We start from the raw sequence: 21,279 nt of genomic DNA, 5'->3' as shown, positions 1-21,279 counted from the left end.
GCTAAAGCCACTACTTCGGTACGCCCGTAAATGGAACGAAGGTAGAATATGTTTGCGATGAAGATTTAAAAATAACCATGAAACCAAGCATTGCTTATCGAGAGAAGAGACCAACCTTGACAGGGAGATACATCGGGAGGTTAAGTGGTTCCGAAGACCGGCATGAAACTTTAGGGTGAAGCCATGTGGGATTACGGCCTTGTGGCACAGTTAGGTGGAAAGTAGGGATCTAACTACGGAGTACTCACCTGACTATTTACCTACCTTAGATCATCGTTGCCTGGATGAGTCAGTCAAAGCGGGATACTCATTACAAGTACCCGAGTAACTCAAATCTGGCTTGGGTTGTAGTATGCAGTATGGCATCTGCCAACAAGGGAGGGCAGAAACCAATGGGCAGGACGATCCCATAACGGGATTCCGGCTGGCACAAGAGATCGTCTCACGCCAAACTCGAGATCAAGATCTGAGTAGATCGGGATCCGTTGACAGCTTACAAAAGGACAGAGAGTCGAGTCGAGTCGAGGCGAATCATGTGCTCATGTGCATATGAATGGTAGGATATTTTAATTATTTCCTAAATAGGCATGCGTGATGTCAACACAAGTCACGGGCGAGCGAGGCGCTTTCTGTGTTCCTCCCTTATCCAAGGTCAAGTCGTTTCTGAGTCATTCACCACGCCGCAAACGCCCATATGTGAAGAGTCGTATTCCAAGGAACCGTTCCACGAGAGTGGATAGGGGATAAGGTTGCATTCTAGAGTGTCGTTGTTGGAAAGTTTGACGGGTTGAGTATGGCTAGCTATCATGTACAGTATATGCTCAGATGAAGGAAGGACAGCAAGAGGGAGAAGGGACTAGAGATTGCTTGGATCGTGAACACGAGTTGTACTCGGGACGTGCAGGTGTAGCAGACGCAGTGAGTAGATGCAGTAGCAATGCCCAGACGCTAATAAGGCAGTGAACTTACAGGTGGGAGGACAGGTGGATTGGATGCAATCTCATCTCTACTACTGGGTCTCTGGATCTCTGGATCTCATAGCCGTAAATGGATTGACAGGAAACTCAGGGCTTGAAAAGCATGGTCTGATCAGGGGATGGGGGGAAAGAAACAAATACACAGGGAGAAAGAGAGAAAGAGAAGGTTTCGTAGGGCCATGAGGCGTTGGAACGGCGGGAAGAAGAATCATGATGGTCTGGGCTTGGCTTCGTATTCGTGCCGCAGCGACGATGTGCCGTCCGGGTAACTTCAGCACCGCCGCCTACCCTGTGGTGTGATGGGCTGTGTGATGCTGAGGTTTGAGATATTCCTAGACCATTCAGACAGCTGTCTTTTCTAGAGGACCGTGACCCGGGCCGGCGAGACGCTAAGGGGGGATTGATGATGATGAAGTCATTATTATTACAGGAACCAAGGTTGGGAGTTGATGTGTACCTAAGTTTAGGGCTAATGTTGGCTACTACAGCAAGAATGATATGGTAACAAGTATGAAACAGGGAATGCGGTCTTGGACGGTAGAAGCGACCATAGGGATGCCTACCTAGGTACGTTCCTCCCTAGGTGATTATAAGGATATGAGAATGCCGTGAAATGAAATTCTCGTACTGCCGCATTGCTTGAAAGCCGTTGATTGACGTGGTCGACATGCTTTGGTAATGATAATCAAGTACCGCACTCCCTTACCTGGAGGCTTAAGTAAGGAGACCCGCATCTCGAGGTCCAAGATCCGCCTAGGATGATAGATTCATAGGCGAATACGTGGGCTAGACAGGCCACAGTTTAGCCTCCATTGGGGACAAGCGTGAGGGTCAAAGGGCTGATTGCTAGGCACTCGCTAGGCACTTGCTAGGTTGGCACGGTTGGTTAGTGGCTTCCAGAAACATCCCCCGTGACAGGTCAAAAGCTTTGCATGTTTTGGCTCGCATAACCTTTGAAGCCATGATTTCCAGAACGCGGGACAATACGAGAGTAAAGAAAGGGGTTTTAAGATGAGAATGAGACAGGAACTTCCCAGACTCGCGAGGGACTGCCCATGCGGCTCGGAATGTGCATGGAGACCGCATGTACTCCGTACTGTACATGGTTACCTTTGGTCATGGCCCAGTGTATGGAATGGCAATGCTTCTGAGATGGATATGTGGTCACCGTGGAGGAACACAATTGACCAACTTAGACGAGTAAAGTACTGGATGCCCGTGACTTGGTAGGATACTCGGTGACCGCAAACACATCAAGTCGGCATATGCAGTTGGACGGACTCCCCGACTCATAAACTACCAAACGAGTACTGGAGCCACCGAGAGACAGTAGTGATAGGCATGCTGTAGCTTCAGCAAGCCAATAACCTCAGGTGCCTCAGGTCCTTCAGGTATCTCGGACTCCTCAGTAGTGTACCCAAGCAAGAACGGTAACAAAGCGGTAGGGCAGCAAAGTGGCCAAGGCTGACTCACTCAACTGGAACAAGAGCAAGGGCGACCTTTTGGTGGCTCACCGCGAAGTCCAGAGGGCGAGTGCGCCTGGCAAGCGCCACGGGACTGGGATTACCACCTTCCTGGCACGCTCCTGCACGTCACGACAGCAGAATTCTCTCAACGATCCAATAATAACCAAGAAAAGTCAGTTGATCGCCCATGCTACCTTCCCAATTAGGCTTAGAGGACCGGGGGATGCGACTGGCGACTTTTGCTGTCCTTTTGGCTCCCACAGCTCTCCACCAACCTGGTCGGTCAAGAGTCAACATGCCAGAGGCTCTCCGTGTCCCTTTCTCATTGCTGCACTGCTGCTGTCAGTGTCAGCCTCCCCCCAAGTCCCTGTTGCCAGTCACCCAGTCCACGGTCCACCCTCTCCACCTCACCTTTTCGCTGTCCCTCTACCCCCGTCCTCCACGTGTAAACACTGCAACCATTCCACCCGCCATGCCTAAACGGGCCAGCCTATGCGTGCGGAAAGGCAAGCCAGCCCTACCACGACCAGGGTCACATCCTCGACCTGACTGAGACCCTGCGACGCTGGCCAGCAATGACGGCGCCTTGTCTCGTCGCTGACATACATGTCCATATCTTGTCTATGCATCTGAGTGACACCAGTCCAGAATGCTGCCTATCCAGAATCAATATAATTCATCTTCGCCCCCGTTCATCTCATCAAATCCTGACCATTGTCTACCATCCAAGCCACTAAACGAGAAATCGAGGAATTACAGTCCGTGCGTATTGCTGCAGCCCAGAACATTCAACCATTACGCTTTATCGAATACCGTACCAACCCCTCCCCCAAGTCCCTTACGCCAAACTTAAGATTTTCAATACATATCTCTTCACTATCCCAGCTTCCTCTCATTCACACACAGAAGCTGTGTTTCCAACAACCATGCCTTCACAGTGTAGGGCTAAGCTGGCCTTGCTCAAGGGCATCCGACCATCACTCTCCTCAGCTACCAATGTAGCTACAACCCAGGGCATCTTATCATCATCTTGTCGATCGAGTTGTATTTACTGTGACATCTGGCGTCTGGCAACCATGATTGCATCTCATGTCCCTCTGACGGCGCGCTACAATCTCACCACCTACACACCTGCCAGCAGTCCCACATCCTCGACACCATCGTCACCCATCTCACGGAGTCCTCCATTGAATTCATCATTACCCCATGCCGCCATTATCTCCGCCAGCAAGAGAATCGAGGCTCAACTCCAGCAACAGCGGTCTCAATTGAATTCCATCCTCAGTATCTGCAGCGTCTCAGGAGTCGACCAGACTGAGGGTCTCCGCATGGCTCACGATCGATGTTCCCAAGCAATCGAAGACTTGCTCGACCGAGAGGAAGACCTCGAGGAAGATCTACTTCGCGACATGGAGGAAATGCAATACGTTGCCGACTACGAATGCGGTGCGCAGTACAATTACGGCAGGCAAGAACGAAGGCCGAGCCTCGTTCCCGTGAGCTTCTGACTATCTGAAGACACTACCAGTCGTCTTTGAACAACGACGACGAAGCAAGCATTCAGAGAGCGTGGGTGAGGGTTTCAGACCTCTAGAAGAATTGCAACGATGGCTGGACCAACGGGATCAAGTGCAGCAGCCTGCCTTGAATGGTCAAGACCAGAGTATGATCTCATAACGAATAGCGATTGATACCAATGTACAATAATACAACTACCAATATTGAATCAAATGCCTCTCTTTGTCTATTTGCCTCTGGTGAAGCTCGCTCTAGACTCTATCTTTTTTGTGCGGACTGCTGGAACACCATCAAACCAAAACCCAAATGGGGATGTTAGATTCGCATAGATAGCCTATTCGGGAATGGCGAGGTTGGACCAGGCCCAATAAGTTCCCCGGCTAACGGAATTTACCACTGCGGGTAGTCAGTGACACTCTCTGTGTCAGACCCCACGATGACCCGTGCATCATGTCATCTGCACCCATTTTTCATGGGTCCACATTCTTATTCCCTGCACCAGCACCAGCAACACTGTCACCGAGACCGGAACTCCGCTGTGATCAAAGACCACCACCGTCACCACCACCACCACCACCACCTACTGTCTTGTCCGTTGTTGTCAGTTGCTAGGCTCGCATGGGTCTTCCCACAACAGTCAGTCCAAGCCAAAATATTTGACTCAATGGATCCCCAAGATCAACGGATTGATTTCATCAAGGGCAACAATAATCATGTCACTACATTTTTTATTGAATGTATTTGCTCTCAATCCTCCGAGAGGCAGGGGCCGAGGGGCCTTGGACCATGATCTTCGGGGGTTTGCCTCCACAAAGCTCGGGCCTTGGGGCGTAAGGATTCATAGGGGCCAGAGGGCCAGAGGGCCGAGTGGCCGTCTTAAAGGCAGATTGGCCTTCCGGGTCGTTCCTGGCCCCCAAACCCACCTGCAGTCACCTGCACATGTGTGTGTGACAAGTGCCTGCCAATAATACGTACCTGTGTTCTGGACAAGGTAGTCGTCAATGATCTCAAGTCAGTTGTTCCTGCCCCTCGTTCTCTTACTGCCCCTCCTGGGTTTCATGTTCAGCCGCAACTCATCATCCCATCATCCCATCATCCTTCACACCAGTGACTCTGTGACTTTCCATCCGTGTCTTCCCATCGCCCATGCGGCCACACCCGTTGATCTTCTTCATCATCACTCGCTCTTTGGCCACCTTGAGGCTGAGTTTACAGTGACCTTGTTCCTATTTTAACGTCTACACACTTAAGTCACTCATGGTCTGTGGTTACATCATTCTTCCAAACTCTTTTCTTTTCAACCACACTTTTCATCTGTCCACAAAATCTCTCATGCTCGCATCATCAACGACGCCTATATCGCCGTCTCGAAGCTTGACAATGTTCGAATCATTAGTGATGGTGGGAGGATTCGTTTGAAACAGTCCGTTCCCAAGGATGATTCCACTCGCAACGCTACTGTCTTCCTGGTGCCTTCCAGCACGGGCTTGTAACACGTGGCCAACAGCCACAATCTCAAGTCGAATCCATCTTCTAAGATTTGAGTCATGTCCCGAGTTCTCTCTACTCCTTCATCAAACTCCAAAACCATAGTAAGTTGAACATGATGCTGCACCTAAAGTCACAGTCACCCACCCAACTGTTTGGGTCAGAACTCAATAGGTATATCCACACTCAAGCTTTTCCTACAGACAATATGACAGCCAAAGCTTAACAGACAGCAGCACATCTGTCTGACAACATTGACTTCAAGGCTCCTTATCCTTGGTGTTGAATGTTCTTCATCTGCTGGTTACTCATGTAGCTAATGCTGCAGATTTCCATTCAACAATTTCTCTCTCTCCCTCCCTCCATTTCTTTTCTACTAATTCTCAATTCCGCAATCATCCTCCGTCTTTCGAGTCAAGGCGACCCACCGCCCAGACCTTGGAACCCTTCCAGGCTTACCACTAACTTACTCCAGTTCGTCAACCCAACAAAGTTGCCGGCACCTCCTCCGAATGGCCTACGCGTGATGATGGTCCCATAACAAGGGTCGCTCTTCCTCTACCCCCGAACACATTCGCTTACCCCTGGATTCAAATCCAATGGCAATACTGTGTGCATTTCCTGAGACCCACATTTGCCCAACGGCCCTGACCCTCGACCTGCACCTTTTCTCCAATTCTCGACCGCGCCGGCTATATTCTTCGCGTAGATATCTGACCCTCATGCCTATTTCTCGTCAGTATCTTCGCCGAGCTGCTAGCCTCAAACGCGTTCGCGACATTCCTCTTCTCACCCATCAGCTATGGGCTTGAAAGTGTTTCCACTTTCCGTATCCGCCTCGCTTTGCTTCGGCGAGACCACCACTTTGGAGCGAAAGAGGTGATTATTGACTCAAGCGTTGTCCATAGGAAATCACTATTGCCGTTGTTGGCGATCAAGCTCGATGCAAGACTTCGGCCCCTCCGCTTGATTCATTTATCAGCGTCAACCCCGTTATAGCCCTGTCGTTCGCTTCTTCCTCCCTCCCTCGCTTCTCCTTGCTGGACTACTGGTTCGCCGTGACTGGACCTATTTGATATGGCAACCAGATTCCTTGTCTTCATTGTAATTTTATGCTTCGTGCAAACCATCTTCGCTCAGACACTCTCACTTTCTCAATGCGCGGTAAGATATGGCCATCCTCGACTCGACCAGCTTCGTCGTGTGGGACGCATCTAATTTACTACGCTTAGATTCAATGTACCACACAGGTTACAACACAGTCATCCTCCTGTCCAGACGGTCTACAATGCTTTTGTGCCGACCAACCCCTCTTTCAACTCGGAATAGACTGCTGGAAAGAAAATTGTACAATTCGTGAAGGCCTCGGTATATTGCGCCTGGAATCCCTCATCGGCCTATACTGATACCTACAGTGGCGCGAAACATCACATCGCTCCAATGCAATATTCCTGATCGCGACAGAGGCCAGGCTGGAACCGCAATCACTTTCGCGTCCATGAGTGTTGCTCTGGTTTTTGTCGCCATGCAGATCATAGTCTTCACAACCATGAGACACTGGGGTTGGGATGACATCTTGATGGTTATCGCAACAGTATGCGCATGCTATTTGGTCATCTATACCTGTAGCTTACACTCGTCAGGTCTTGATGGTACTTAACGCAGCGGCCAATCCAGTTGGTGAGTGGGATGAGTTGTCACTATCAATATAAAGACTGAGTCTCTTGCAGCACGCACATACGGCTTCGGGAGGGACGTCTGGAGGCTCCCCTTCAACCACACCTCGACAGTCATGAAGGTACAACTTCCACGTCTCCCTCTCTCCACCTATCGCTATCCTGCTGACCCTTTCACTTTAGATTTTCTACATTGGAGGAATCATCTACGCCGTCGCCGTCGCCATGACCAAAATGGCCTTTCTCTGTTTCTATATCCGCTTGTTTCCCAGATCCACCCTTCAAAAATGGGCATATCCGATCCTCGTCATTACCTTCATCCAAGGGACCATTTTCACCTTTTTATTCATTTTCCAATGCAGTCCCATCTCTTACGCATGGACATCATGGGATGGAGAATCCGAGGGGAAGTGCCTGAATTTCGATGTCGGCGCCGTCTTGCACTCCATCTTCAACATTGTCTTGGATTTTATCATCTTCTTCTTGCCAATGAGACAGATGTTCCAACTGAACCTGTCCCAGAAGAAGAGGGTTCAAGTCCTGCTCATGTTTGCAGTCGGGTTTTTGTAAGTTCTGCTGGACTTTGGAGGCACAGTGACCCTGTGAATGTAACAAAGCAAGGATCTAGCTGACCACACCATTGTCTAGTGTGACGGTAGTTAGTATCCTCCGGCTCATCAGCCTCATCCAACTCGATGGCAGTACAAATCCGCCATGTAAGTTGACGACTAACCTCCAACCAACTCCCCCATCCCCCTCTGATCTGTCCATTCACCTACATCGTCCCAGAACTAACATCCAACCCTCGACAACAGACGACTACATCCCTCTGGGTTACTGGAGCGATTTGGAACTCAACATCGGCATCGCCTGCCTGTGTATGCCATCCGCACGCGTCATTCTCCGGCGCTACTTCCCCAGCTGCCGATTAGCCACCACAGCTCATGATACTCGATCCGATGAATACGTTCGAGCATCTCAAATCCGAAATGACATCTCCAGCTCTGGAATTTCCAAACTCCCACGCAGCGTGACACGTTCAGGCGTGGTCAAGGATTCAAGTTCCGATCAAGTCGAGCTGTTTTCTGTAAATAGGCCTGAAGGACGAGTTAGCTGAAGACAAGGCGAGGGAAGAGTGCATAGAGGGAGGTGGACTTTATATCTTATCTACGGAGAAATATGGCCCCACCTGCCACGAGAAACGAGATCATGACGACAATGACGATAAAAAAGAGGAAGAGCAACCCTCGACTAGGTACTTTACCTAAGGAACGGATCGGGCAGATACCAGGAAATGGGGTTTATTGGTCTTTCAGCGTGTGTGTGACAACACTGGAGTTGATAAGAATGGTGGATACCGCAAGGTGTGTATATATGGGTATATGGATGTATGGTTGTCTGAATATTGCAACGTTGTCTGGGAGGACCTTGTTTGTTTTGAACATTACTTATCTGTGGTCTTGGGTACGGACAACGTGGGACCGCAAGTAACCGTGTTATGTGATAGCAATATGTGCAACTGTCTATCCCATATGTATCTATGAATCTATCAAATCTGATCCAGATGCAATCAAAACTCCCATATATACGATGACAAAGACCATTTCCCGATATAAACATCATATATAGAACCCAACTGAACCCAAAAGCCATTGAATGTATGCCTCGGTCTCATAGCATCAACCTATATACTCCGCAAACCTCAACAACTCCTCATCCCCACTTAACCTCTTCATATCATCCTCCCTTAACCCCACACACACCGGCAAATCCCCTTCCCTTGTAAACGGCATTATAAACGCTCCCGCCGCAAATGGCGCTACACGCGGACGCATCGCCACCTCCGGAACACCCAATACCGAACCAAACGATGTCTCACAACATTTGACATCTGCCCACGAGGAGATGACGACGTCACGGTCGAAATTGAGGTTTGCAGCATATGCGATACGAGGTCGGTATTGAGGTCGATGGACGAGTGTGGCAATGGCACGTAAGTGGAATGGAACGTCAGGATCGCTGAGGGCGAGACGTAGTTGGGCTGATACCTCGCCGAGGGGGAGGCGCCACACGTTAGGAGAAGTGCTGAAGACCGAGGTTGCCATGTGGCCGCCATAGAGACGCGACAGGTTGAAGTGGCGACGGGAATCGACTTGACGGGCGATGGTGGTGCGGAAGTCGGTGCAGCTATCGCTGTTTGCGGTGGTGTTGCTGTTGGGCGACGTTGTGTTCTTATATCGCTCCGCCCGGACTTTACTGATTGTTTGCCAAAGCAGCGCCGTCACTGCATCATTCGTCGATATAAACGGCGCAGTCGTTTGAACACTAGCCTCGGCCTTCAACTTGACCAGAGACGCAGGACTGAAAGTAAACATGCGACAAACGGCCGGCGACGTCTGTCCTTCTTTTTCTTCTTCTGACCCATCTTTCGTCTTATTGGCCAGTTCAGTCCATGAATTTTGCGTCTTCATAATGAACCACTCCCCTTCCGGACCTGGCGTGTAATCGTCACCGAGAAGAGGAACAGCATCTCTTCTCGACTGATTGACCTCTCGTAATTGTTGTTCAGTGTATGCTTCACCTCGACACGCCTGTGCGAATAATTCAATCACGCTCCCCAAACCATTCATATCCATGGTAGTGTGGTTTGCTGCAATCGTCAGAATTAGACCTCCATTGATGAAATTCTCCTGGAAGAATAACACTCTTGCTGGTCGGTCCGGTGAGTCTTGATAGAGTAATTCGAAAAATGGAGGGATTAGATGGTATGGAACGAGCATCTTTCCGTCGAGCATTGAAAGGGGGAATTTGGCTTTTCTGAGAGTTTCCAGACTGGGGAAATTGGATTCTTTTCTTAGGTCTTTGATTGTCAGGGAAATGTGATCCTTGTTGGCTTCGTTAAGGGGATAGATCCTAACACGACCAATATCATCGCGTCCATCTTTGCTGCTCTTGTCGTTATGGATCACGTGACCTTTCAAATGTGGGAATGAATCCGACAATGTATCCAATCCTGAGCGAATGCTTCTCTCGACATCGGTCGAAGACGTTGAGTCTGGTAGGGAGAAGATCATAGAAATCACCATGTAATTCTTCACCATGGGGATGTTTCCCAGTGCGTCTTGTAAGAAACTGAAATCCATGTTTATCTGTTGTGGAATGGATGATAAATGATCAACGATGTTGCTTCCTTTCTCTCCAAGTTTCACAATCCTGTGGGACTGGGACCATGGGAATGGTACAAACCTTTTGTTTTATATCAGAGTTATGAGTCGATTCTGCGTGTTGACTCTCACCATTTCATCAGTGAAGTGGACATATTCGGAGTTGTTCCAGTTTCTTAAACCGGATTAACGTCAACTTTGAACATTCGGACGCCGTTCGGCGAGTGGATTTGATCACTTGGCATGGCTTTTGAACATTGGCGATCGATATCACGTGACAAATGAACCTTCCCTCCCATCTAAACCTCAAGTGAGGTGTTCACGTAGATGGAACAATGACTGTAGACTGGCTGAGAATTGTAGAGAACAGATAGAATCTCTTGGTGGGCGAGATCTCTGCTAGTCTCCAGCTGCGCCAATGTGGAAGGTGCGTCTGGGGCTTCACATCGCGGTATCGTCTGGCTAGAAAATCCCGCTTTTAGGAGCGATTCACACTCCACTTACTGGCCACTCAACAGCCGGGTGGTTGGCTTATAGTTGAGCTTTGTACTTAGTTCAATACCTAACCTATGATTCACTCGCGGTGTACCTATTACTCACTCGAAAACTCAATAAGAGAGAATCCGTAGTTGCTAGACTATGTCACAGCCCAGGTGTTGGACCCATTACGTGGCTGGAGCACGGCATATCACCTCGAGGATATCTCGAGGCACACACGCCTCTCTCTTTGTTTATCTCTCTTTGTACTACAATTCATCAATTCAACTGCATCTCTGTGCAACACCGTGATAGACTAGTTACTTACTGAGCCTTTAAGCCTCGAGGTGGATCATTGCCTAATCCTCTCCACTTCTCCCCTCCGGAAGAAGAGAAAGTCCAAGTGGAAAAGTGGAAACTTTAGTTACGAACTCAAGTCCGGAGGCCCCACTTCGAAACATATCAAAGACTGGTGCGACCAATCGTCAAGGTACTCATACAAAGCAAGAGAGGCCTCCGGGAGCCTTGTCGAGTTCCTTAAGCTAGGGCCGGACTCATGCAAAAGAGCGCAGAACCTAGATCGAGGGGGTCGGACTTCTGCTATATAAGCACGTCCCGTCTCCTGTTGCTCGAAAATGGCTACACACTGATCGCTGCTAGCTCGAAAGTACATCTTTTTCTGGAATTCAGACATCCTGCGTCTACCGTCGAGGACGGTACCAACAAATCCAAAGCCTCTGGACTTCCAATACTCTCGGAAAGAGTGATAACCCTTTTCGTACCAGGGACATTCAACAACTCGGCAGATACGGACACGCAATATAGAAACCTTCAGCAAGAGAGCCTAACACCATCCTCGCTTACGACGATGGCATCAGGATGGGATAGATTGCCTCAAGAAGTCCGGCTGCAAATTCTACAAACCCTGATCCAAGACGGTTGCTCACTGGCGGGCTTGGCTACCGTATCTCGAGAGTGGCAGACAGAGCTCGAGAGATACAATTTCGCACGAATCAAAGTGACGCCATCACGTCTTGCCAATCTTGATTCGATGATTCATCGCAATCGCGCTCTCGTTAACTATATCTGGTTCTGCTTAGAACTTCGGACTTATGATTGCACTAAGTGTGCGCCTAAACATCTAAGGCTCACATACGAGGAGTTGGAAGAGGCATGTTGTATCAGCGATGCAAATGGCTATCCTATGGATACGCTGTTCGAAAATCTGTTCTCGGTTCTAAGCATATGGGAACCTAACGCCAACTTGGTACTCGATATTAGTATCTACTCGCCCAGTGACTCCAAACACTGGTTTCCATATCTGACCTTTATGCCTGATAGCGGTTCAGATATGCAGAGTGGTGGTGTAGAGCAGGAGATATCAAATACAGTCTATGATGATCCTCGACACGGCTGGATTTCTGGATTTCGAGAGATCCCTCCGTCTCGCTACGCGCTCAACAAAATTTTTCATTCCATTATGGATGTGGGCCCGTTTGATAGTGATCAGTTGGAGCTCCAGTGGTGGGATCAGCTTCCATCGGTCCCGGCGGTAACCACAATACTTCTCCGGCAACAGAACCGTCGAAGATGGAAGCAGGACTCGCTTGCACATATGTTCGCACGTTTCCCTAGACTCCAGGAAGTACACTACGAGCCTTGGAGGGAATGGTGTGGCCTGCAGGAGGTCACAGATAAAAGTGAGTATTGTTGGGTGCTTGTCCAATTTGTGGTTTGCTCTCATCTATCGAGCTACCTCACTGCTGACGATCCGCGTCCGTTATCTAGGTTTCGAATACCTTTTCGAATCAATCCCCCAATTCAACAAAAACATCAAGAGAATTGTTGTCTTTGAGAACTTCAATCAACAGTATCCGCCGATTAAGCAGCTCTTCCTGCGCGGGGTCAACTTGACCAAATGTGACACATTCCGTAAACCATCACCAGGCGTAAGTCGGAGTGTTGCTCTCGCCAGCCTCAATCTTGAGCATCTCGCAGCATCTTTCATCGTAGATGCTTGCCATTTCTTTGAGATCAAACCATCTTGGAAGTGGCCAAATTTAAGCTCGATCGTGCTGACTTCAACCCTACTTACGCCTGACGAGGATCCGATCAAGATTGGCAGTATGCTTGAGGCGGCAGCGGCAGCGGCTCTAAAGATGCCCCGACTGAAAACAATGGAGATTTGGAACGGAAGACGAGGGTTGGCGGCCATGTTTAAGTACGAGGTGTTCCGCAAACGAGTGAAAGCTACAATCACGTGGAGAGGTACATGGCAATTGACCATGAAATCATCGTTAATCAAGGCTTGGGAAACCGTCACAGATCAGTATGACAGCTTCAGTCTCAATTTGGTTCGGGAACGTCTGGATCAAGTTGCTATCAATTCTCACGGGGATGCGATTCACCATCTAAGGCTATCTGGTCAGGTCATTCGGCCTATCTCATTGCAGCAGATTCAGATGGAACAGAAAGCTCTAGAGGGCGGCGTGCCCACGGTTTCTGTGAGGTTGAGGGGTGGAAGGTTGATTAATTGTCCCTCCTCGTTGTGAAAAGGTGAGGGCGTTAATATCTATCGAGCGGGAGCTGCCCTCATGGTCTCCCAGCTCTACGATAGGAAATTGGGAGCTGCGACATATGCTCTGCCATGGTTCTCTGACACAGTTAGCGTTGTTGATCATAAAATATAAGATATCGATTGGTTGTCTTCCATTGTCTACAACTAGCAACCTGGTACATATGTTCAACTGTCATGTGACATACACGTGACTGGAGACTGGCGGCAAGAACCCCTACAACGCTCGTATCCTCTTCTTTCTCCTCTTCCCCTTTCTCTTTAGCAAGCAACCCAAACCAACAACAAGTCCTACACAGCTATGGTAGCTAACCAAATCACAGTCATTGAGACTGCCTACTCTTTCATTCCTCTCTTTCTTGCTGTTTGAGCCCTCTGGGAGGTCCATATACATCAACTAGCCTAAACAGGATATGCTGTCATTTCACCCTCGTCTATCATTTAGCCTCTTCACACATGAACTCAATCACATTTGTGATAGCAGGAGCCTGTGACTCTCAAGCTTCTGTGGTTCCCAATTTGGTGTCACTGCATCTCCCAAAGACCGCACACCTTTTTGCGTTGTCAAGTCACCTGCATGCATAATAAGCGAAGTGGCGGCGCTCCAACTAGTGCAGCCTGATCCCAATACAGGTTGATTTGACAGCGGTTCTTGCTGGTGTGTGGCCGCTCATCGTTGAGCCATGTCGATTGGCTACACAGCGCATCAAATGCAGCAGGGTAATATTCCTATCTCGAGTATCAGCCCCAACTCGGTAAGAGCAATGCCACTCATCACGTGTTGGAACGCCCTCGAGAGACAAATTCTTCCACCACCTCGTCCACATTTCTCTCCATTACTCTATCTAGTGAAAGAGTCAACTCGTCACTCAATCCAGCCCAAATTCATTCAATGTCACTGCGTCATCTGTGTGGCGGCTGATTGTTTGTCTGAGCATATGCCGATAACAAAATTGTCTTCGACACACGATGGATGAGCCTGGTGAGGCTGAGGCTGAGGCTCACCCAGGCCCCAGCACGTCCCCTCAGATCAAAGACGATGGTATGGCGACCTTAGCACCCCTCAAGCACATCTTGAAGCACATCTTGATTGATGCACTTACTCTTCTTAAGCCGAAACACTCACTTTTCGAGAGTTCACGCTCAACAACAACAAATTATTGTCAGCGCCTAAACAGAAGAAGACCAAGACGGAGATTGCTTTGGGAGACCAGGGCACCATAGCCTACATCAGCGAGGATGGGGAGCTCGTGATGATGATGAAGTACCTCGAGGTCGGAACCTCTGGTATGGTCACCGCTTCGACTGCAACATCTGAGGACGAACTTTCGGAGGTACTAGCCGATCAATTGGATACTACCAGAGCCCCTATGGGACTGTGGCCAGAATATTCGGCTGAGCATCGGCCGGTCCAGTTTGTCCACGATCGCTGGCCGAGGATATCGTTTACCCTGCGTAAGTCCCACACTTCTGAAATAAGCCTCGCCATATTTTGATTAGATTGCACCAGCACCGAACTAACCCTCATCCATAGCTGATATCGTCAGCTTCACAGTTCAGTGGATCGTCCAAGATGGCTGTATCTTCCAACAGTATATTGTGGAGAGTCATGCAGAAGAGGAGCTCATAGCGGTGTGTTTCAGAGTTCATATGAACATTAATCTATTGCCGACATCCCACTTCAGGATCCCTTACGGCGCGTACAAACTTGACCCAAAGCCTCTTGAGCCGCACCCTAACCGTCTGAGTGTCCAGCGCAAAGTGGTCGCGGAACCAAATTCAGATTCCAAGCCTCCATGCCTTGGAATTGGGGAATTGGTACTGAGCTTCGCGCTATTCGAAGATGGAAAAGCGTTGAAGACTAATTTCGGACCTGATAACAGCTTCGAATACTGGTTAGAGCTCGGCAAAAATCAAAAGCGGGAGTTGATGGCAAAATATCACTTGGGAGCGAAGGAGTCAAAAATTGAGCCAGCGATAGACATCCAGACATACTTTGATGTATCTGAGTTTTTGAAGCGAGAAAGCGAGCTCTATGGGACCTGGAGACGAAACCCCAATCTTGAATGCCATTTTATTTTGAGGCGCACTTTGGAACATATCCTCTCCGTCTGCGCCGTTCCCATGGCCAGAGATGGCGAAAAATCGGAACTTATAGCGATCACAGATGGTGAGATGCTTGACCCCATGCATCTAATGAGGTAAGTTGAGGCAGCTGTCAGTGCTAGGTGATGATATGCTAATTTGTCGTAGCTCCCCTTTCAGGTTTCTCACCCGAATGTCCCAGCTATTGAGAGATGATACGGAACACGACATTGCGGATAAAAAGCTGAAAGACTATTTGCAGGCTCGCATCAAGAAAACCTGCATCGGCGCTCTCAAGTGGTGCTTTGAATACACTGATGTCGAGACCAATGATGGTGGCTGGTCTTCAGGCTACTATCTCATCACCGGAAAGAAAGCGCCTGGCGAACCTGGCCAGAGCCATCTGATTCTCGAATTCATTGAAGCCCTCCACGAACTCATTAGAGCTTTCCCCGAAGAACAAACGTTTGTCGTGGATAAACTCCAGCAAAAGCACGTCATTGGATGGCTGACGAAATTACACAAGGAACGCCATATCTCTTCGGGAATATGGTTCAACAAAGAAAAAAATCACCTTATAGATTGGTACGATCATGACTACAATGACTCAAATGAGATCAACTTCCCCTATTTCAAACTCAAAACTTTGATTTGTCTTTGGAGAAGCCTTCGATTTCTCCAGAAGGTCTGCGAGACCAGAAAATCAGAATCGACCATGACAAAAGGTGTCTCAGGTGTGCCAAAGTCAGCTGAATCAACACAGAAGAGTAACCTGCCGACTACAATCCTCGATACTGATGCAAGGTCAATCTCTAGCCAGATAGGTGATGGCACTCATTCAAAAGTAAAGGACACTGTTGTGCCAGATTTGCTTGATGAGCTCAACAAGAAAATGCACGAGCCGATGCAGAATGACCGGAGAAAGGAAATCAATAATTGTCTTCGAATCTTGGATCCAGTTGATATCCGCTCCAGAATAATTGACAGGTTCACTTTCGTCCCACAAATATCCAAATCCAAATTGGATCCCAGAGCCGACAAGGACACTATGATTGCTGTGTGTCGTTCTGCCCGGTCAGTCAGAACTCGTTTTCACTTTCACCAAGACGACTGTCGTCTTTTCGAAGCTGTTGCATGGGGTTTCTTCCATGATAAGTCCGGGGCTCTGCTTCCCGCGTGGGAGCGAACATTGAAAGCGCAAGACAAAATAGACACCGGCTGGGACTCTCCTGCACGATATGTGATTGCAATCAGTCAGATCGATTACGAACTCTCGGATATACAAAGCAATGCCGTCGCAGAGAGTGGCAAAGACTTGGTTGATGCAAGAGATGATGCTCTTTCTGGTGGAAACCAAAAAGGGCTGCCGCAACTTGCCCCAGAACAGGACCAGGGCTCGACCGGTACTTCAACAGATGCAATGCTATTGAAAGAGAAGGCGAGGCGAGAAGAGCTTCGACGAGTTCTGTTGGGGTTAGCTCTCTCTAGTGGATTGTTTGCGCACTGCCTCGACGATTCAGGGATGCCTGACAGAGAAATCTATCCCTTTCGCCCGGGGCGTCGATACGAGACAGCTTACTACCTTTTAGCGTCGGACTTCAAAGGCAGACTACCAAAAATGTAAGTGCTCATCTGCATGGGCATGCCAAGGTGTAACTGCTCTTCAAATTGGCTTCCCTAGCTTTCACTTTATTGACATTCTGTGTGCAACAGCGAGAGAATCATTATGAGCAGCTCGGACAAGGTCGAGGCCGAAACAGACGACAAACAGACAACGTCGGGAATCAAAGTAGAAATCTCCGAGGAGAAGCTGAAAGCGCGCAGGAGAATACGAAAAGCTAGAGACAGCACGACGTCCCAAATTCTGGAAGCTGGTAGAGGCCGTATTGTGAAGTGTGAGTTATGTCCGCCCCGCCAATCCAGCATTAATTCTCTTCGTTTTAACCATGCTCAATATCCCTCTGTCGTGAGTTACAGACGGAGTGCCCCTAAGCCCATAACTTTGTACAATGCGCTAACATGAATGAGACAGATGACGAGACTGACTGGCTTTACAAAGAATTGCCATGCTTCCGAGGGGAAGATAAGATGGATATACGTGACGAAAAATCGCCGCTCTCGGATGAAATGCTTCCCAGCGTTCTCAGAGCCGAGCTCAAAGCGCTCAGAAAGTCGACAGCTACCAACACTGAAGAGAACAAAACGCCTTGGGAAGGTTCCGTGAAGACGTTCGTGATCGATGTGAAGAGAAATATGAACGGCAAACCGGTTTCCAACCCAATTGATATGTGGAACCCATCCACCATGTGGAATCATTCAGGCCTAGATGATTTTCTGAGACGCGAGAGGACTCGAAGGGCCGCGAAGAAACGATTAATGTAAGTGTAGTGCACTTCGAATCCCTTGATTACTAGGTACTTTCTTACTCCTCCAATAGCATACTGCCATCGCCAACGAAGTGTTCCCTCCTCCTGGTGTATGCCCACTGTCCAATTTCTGAGCAAAGCTCAATGGCGCGTTTCCTTGACCGCCATGAGAAATTCTCCAACGTGGCGACAAAAGTGGTAAGACCGTCGCTACTTAACTGCGGTCACTGTGTACCTTTACTAAAAGAACCCAACTAGACCAGCAGGCTTGCCAATATGTGGATGACAGAGCTCCACCTCAGCTTTCTGAAACTACTCCCACTCTCAGAGAGTGACCAAGAGGACACCTCGGGGAATAAGTTTGTACAGCATCCGCTGATTCACAGGTTAAATGGTCAATCCAAAGCACATTTTCTGTACAGGGCTACGAGAAGCTTCCGAACAGTTGGCGATATGTACGACAAATCTTGGACCTGCTGGATCTTATGTGCAAACCCCGGCGAGACAGGCAGTAGTCAATCAAATCATGGGCACTTCCCGTCTCACCCAGAGGGCCCCTGGGGAGAATGGATAAATCCGGTGTTGGAAAAAACTGAGTTTCACAGCCAAAGAAAGGTGTTCGAGATCCGACTTTTTACTAAGTTTGCGAAGCAGGCCCTCGCAAACACCGATGAGGCTTTGCGTACTGTTGATGAATACATGAAGGACCAAGTAAGTGGAGACTCCCACTTGGTACAAAATCGTAGGTCGTACTTACCATGGTAATTAGGTTGTCAATTTTCCAGCAGGGATGTCTACCTCTTCTTTTGTTACCGGGAACAAAAGAAACCTCAAGATGTACTCCCAACTCATCATTGTCCTTAGAGAACTGCAACGGAATTCCGAGGCGATCAACAACACGACGAAAGATTGGGGCTTGGAATTTTCGGAAAAGCCAAGATGGACAGAGTCCGATGAAGCCAAGTACGGGTCGAAGCTGGGTCAAGAGTACGAGCGCAATCGTCGAGCTATTGAAGACCTGGCGGAGCAGAAAGAAAACATAAAGGCCAGGATCACGGAGGTGGAACTGGCACAGGAAAGGGTGAGTCGGCTTGCACTTGACGTCTCATTGTAAACATCCACTGACCTTTGTTCCTGATTTTCTGGATGTGTAGGCGATGTCAGAGTTCTCAGTGAACCTGGCCATCAGTCAAAATCGAACGGATGCGCACGTACAGCTCTTCACATACGCAACTGTGGTATTTCTTCCTCTGGGCTTCTCGTCGGTGAGTCATGCCCACTCCTCCTCAATCCCGTTCGCCCACACAAGCAAGGTCCGCAGACCATCCATTGCGACATATGCCGTCGTCGGCCATACTTCTTATCTTGAGGTCCATCGCTAACATACTTACCTACTTAATCAAGAGCTTGTTTAGCATGGGAGGCCCACCGTACGCAAATTTTCCCTGTCCATTGGAGTCTAGATATGAGAGCTAATGGGCTCAACAGGTCTAAACCCACGATTTTGGCTTTCGTGGTGACAGTGGTCGTTGTCGGTGTCGTTACTGCCATGTCATTGATGAATGCGCAAATCATTGCGTGGGTCGTCACAAGGCCTCTAAAATTTTTCATCAACAGCACACAGGGGAAAATGGAGAAGAGCAGAGGAAGTTTCTGGAAATCCAAGGTAGATGCCTTGAAACGTCGCCGGGATGGGTACCTGCAAACCCATATCCTAGAGAAGGGTGCGGAAAACGACCAGGCGAAGAACTCGCAAGTACCACGTCCCGAGGAAGAAGAGACTCGTCCTACTAAACTCTGGTATGTCGGCTTCTGGTTTTGGTACATCGGCCAGCCAATTTGGTTCATCGGCCGCCTGATTTGGTACATTGGCCTCATTGTCAGCTGGTGGCTTTCATTATTGGCCCGAAGGATTTGGCTCTGGCTCCGCAAGAGTTGGTACTACTTTGTGATCTCGTTGTCGCGTGGTCAAGACAAGAAAGGCAAGAACAACGATGACAATGGTAGTCCCTCAGCCGCCGAAGCCTCCGAGTCCACCGATTCGGCGGCATTCACTCAAAAGAATGACTTGGAGACCCAGGTCGAGACCAAAGTTCCGTCAAACAATAGTGGAGTCCCGCAGTCCACTCGTCCACAAAAAGAGAGTGACCTTGAGGCTCAAGTGCTGGTTGATTGAACCACATAAGTAGTACTAGGTAGGTAGGTACCTACCTAATTGACTATTAGCCGGATGGAACCCTTTGTCAGATGAACTTCCCTCTGCTGTTGGTCGACAACAAGAACGATACTACCTACTAGTACTTACCTAAGTACTTACCTAGTAACGTTTGAAAGGCTTGAGGCACTCTCACGATAGTAAAGGCATTCCACGCGTTTCACGATGAAGAAAGAGCATTGAAATACTTATGAATCATTCTACCTAAGTGCTATAAGTCTAGTTGTCAACATATTACTACTAGTACCTAGGTAGTAACCTACTAAATTTACTAATACTTCGTACAAGTGCTAGGTACATACCGAGTTAACCTACCAGATGGGTAAGTAAAGTAGGAATACGAATCATTCTATTCTGCATTGCTCTCTCAGCTTTCTTCGCAGACGCATGCCGCAGGTGAAGTATTTCAGCAGATTGACACGTAGTTCTGAGCTGCCATTGGCGTGTATCGACCGCGGTCTACGCTACGACGTACACTTCCTCTACAGGAGATTTTGAGAGTAAGTAGTAGGTAAGTACCTACCTTACCTACTTACTTGCTTGAATTAAGACTCTACGTTCGTCTTGCTTACGTACCTACCTACCTACTTATTAGTTAGGTACGAATCTACTCCTCTTAATAGAGGAAGGAGCAGGAGGAGGCCCGCTTCATGGATTGAAGTAGTATTCATAGACTAGTCCTAATTCAGAGATATCCGTGGCGCCTTCTCAAAATCAAGTTCTGGGTCGCTCCTTCCTAAATAGGTAATTTTCTCTATTATCGCTCCTTCCTAAAAAGTTCGGTATCCTAGCTCCCTAAAGTGCTGAACTTAGCTATTAACTTTTATAGGGAGTGTCTAGTAGTATCTTAGGGCCTGTATAGGTAAGATCAAAAGCGATTGATCGCGGAACTACTACGTCAGTAAGTACTTAGGTACTAGTACTAGGTAAATTAAGTTACTTACTATAATTCCTACTTTCAGCGTCCTCGCTTTTCTTTTATTATAGCTACCTACCTAGTATACTAGGTTGTCGTAGCTATATCGGTCATTATATACTCCTCTCGTAGCTATAGAGTAGGTAAGTTAGCTAAGTACTAGACTTTACTAAGTAGGTAAGTAGTACTTAGGTTAGTACTTACTAAGTACTACCTACTTACTACTTATGATTCGTCGCTATATCCGTTACCATTTAGGTAGGTTTAACGACCAGCGTTACCTAGTATTTGCCCGTTTTCTCCTTTTCTTTCTTATATTCTTCCTATCGTATGGTGTAAGTAAATCCTGAGGTCAA

The 21,279-nt window shown here is 48.4% G+C and overlaps 4 protein-coding genes across 8 annotated transcripts; 3 read left to right on the top strand and 1 right to left on the bottom strand.

Moving 5' to 3' along the window:
* Positions 1-3,080: 3,080 nt before the first annotated feature.
* On the top strand, positions 3,081-4,174 carry PV10_04458 (uncharacterized protein). The gene has a single exon (XM_016369013.1). The coding sequence runs from the start codon at positions 3,370-3,372 to the stop codon at positions 3,949-3,951; it is 582 nt and encodes a 193-aa protein (XP_016224801.1). The 5' UTR covers positions 3,081-3,369; the 3' UTR covers positions 3,952-4,174.
* A 1,582-nt stretch (positions 4,175-5,756) lies between these two features.
* Positions 5,757-8,716, top strand: PV10_04457. Of its 4 annotated transcripts, XM_016369010.1 has the most exons (8): positions 5,757-6,613; positions 6,682-6,817; positions 6,865-7,043; positions 7,093-7,129; positions 7,180-7,247; positions 7,309-7,691; positions 7,774-7,841; positions 7,941-8,716. In XM_016369010.1, exons 1-8 carry the CDS (start codon positions 6,527-6,529, stop codon positions 8,240-8,242), a joined length of 1,260 nt encoding a protein of 419 aa, XP_016224798.1. In that variant the 5' UTR covers positions 5,757-6,526; the 3' UTR covers positions 8,243-8,716. The 4 variants fall into 4 exon arrangements, with proteins under 4 accessions (XP_016224798.1, XP_016224797.1, XP_016224800.1 ...); XM_016369009.1 differs by having other exon boundaries at positions 7,774-8,716; XM_016369012.1 differs by having other exon boundaries at positions 7,309-7,841.
* On the bottom strand, positions 8,695-10,443 carry PV10_04456 (uncharacterized protein). The gene has a single exon (XM_016369008.1). The coding sequence runs from the start codon at positions 10,266-10,268 to the stop codon at positions 8,805-8,807; it is 1,464 nt and encodes a 487-aa protein (XP_016224796.1). The 5' UTR covers positions 10,269-10,443; the 3' UTR covers positions 8,695-8,804.
* Positions 10,444-13,965: 3,522 nt separating this feature from the next.
* On the top strand, positions 13,966-19,978 carry PV10_04455. 2 transcript variants are annotated; one of them, XM_016369006.1, is made up of 12 exons: positions 13,966-14,383; positions 14,455-14,796; positions 14,876-15,542; positions 15,595-17,046; positions 17,140-17,321; positions 17,459-17,804; positions 17,864-17,990; positions 18,051-18,503; positions 18,562-18,873; positions 18,947-19,057; positions 19,197-19,222; positions 19,281-19,978. In XM_016369006.1, exons 1-12 carry the CDS (start codon positions 14,311-14,313, stop codon positions 19,966-19,968), a joined length of 4,779 nt encoding a protein of 1,592 aa, XP_016224794.1. In that variant the 5' UTR covers positions 13,966-14,310; the 3' UTR covers positions 19,969-19,978. The 2 variants fall into 2 exon arrangements, with proteins under 2 accessions (XP_016224794.1, XP_016224795.1); XM_016369007.1 differs by having other exon boundaries at positions 13,966-14,796.
* The last annotated feature ends 1,301 nt before the right edge of the window (positions 19,979-21,279 follow it).

This window comes from Exophiala mesophila (assembly GCF_000836275.1).
Source record: "Exophiala mesophila strain CBS 40295 unplaced genomic scaffold supercont1.3, whole genome shotgun sequence".
NCBI classification, from domain to species: Eukaryota; Fungi; Ascomycota; class Eurotiomycetes; order Chaetothyriales; family Herpotrichiellaceae; genus Exophiala; species Exophiala mesophila.
Note: the sequence above shows the minus strand (reverse complement) of the source record. Positions and strands in the feature narration are given on the sequence as shown.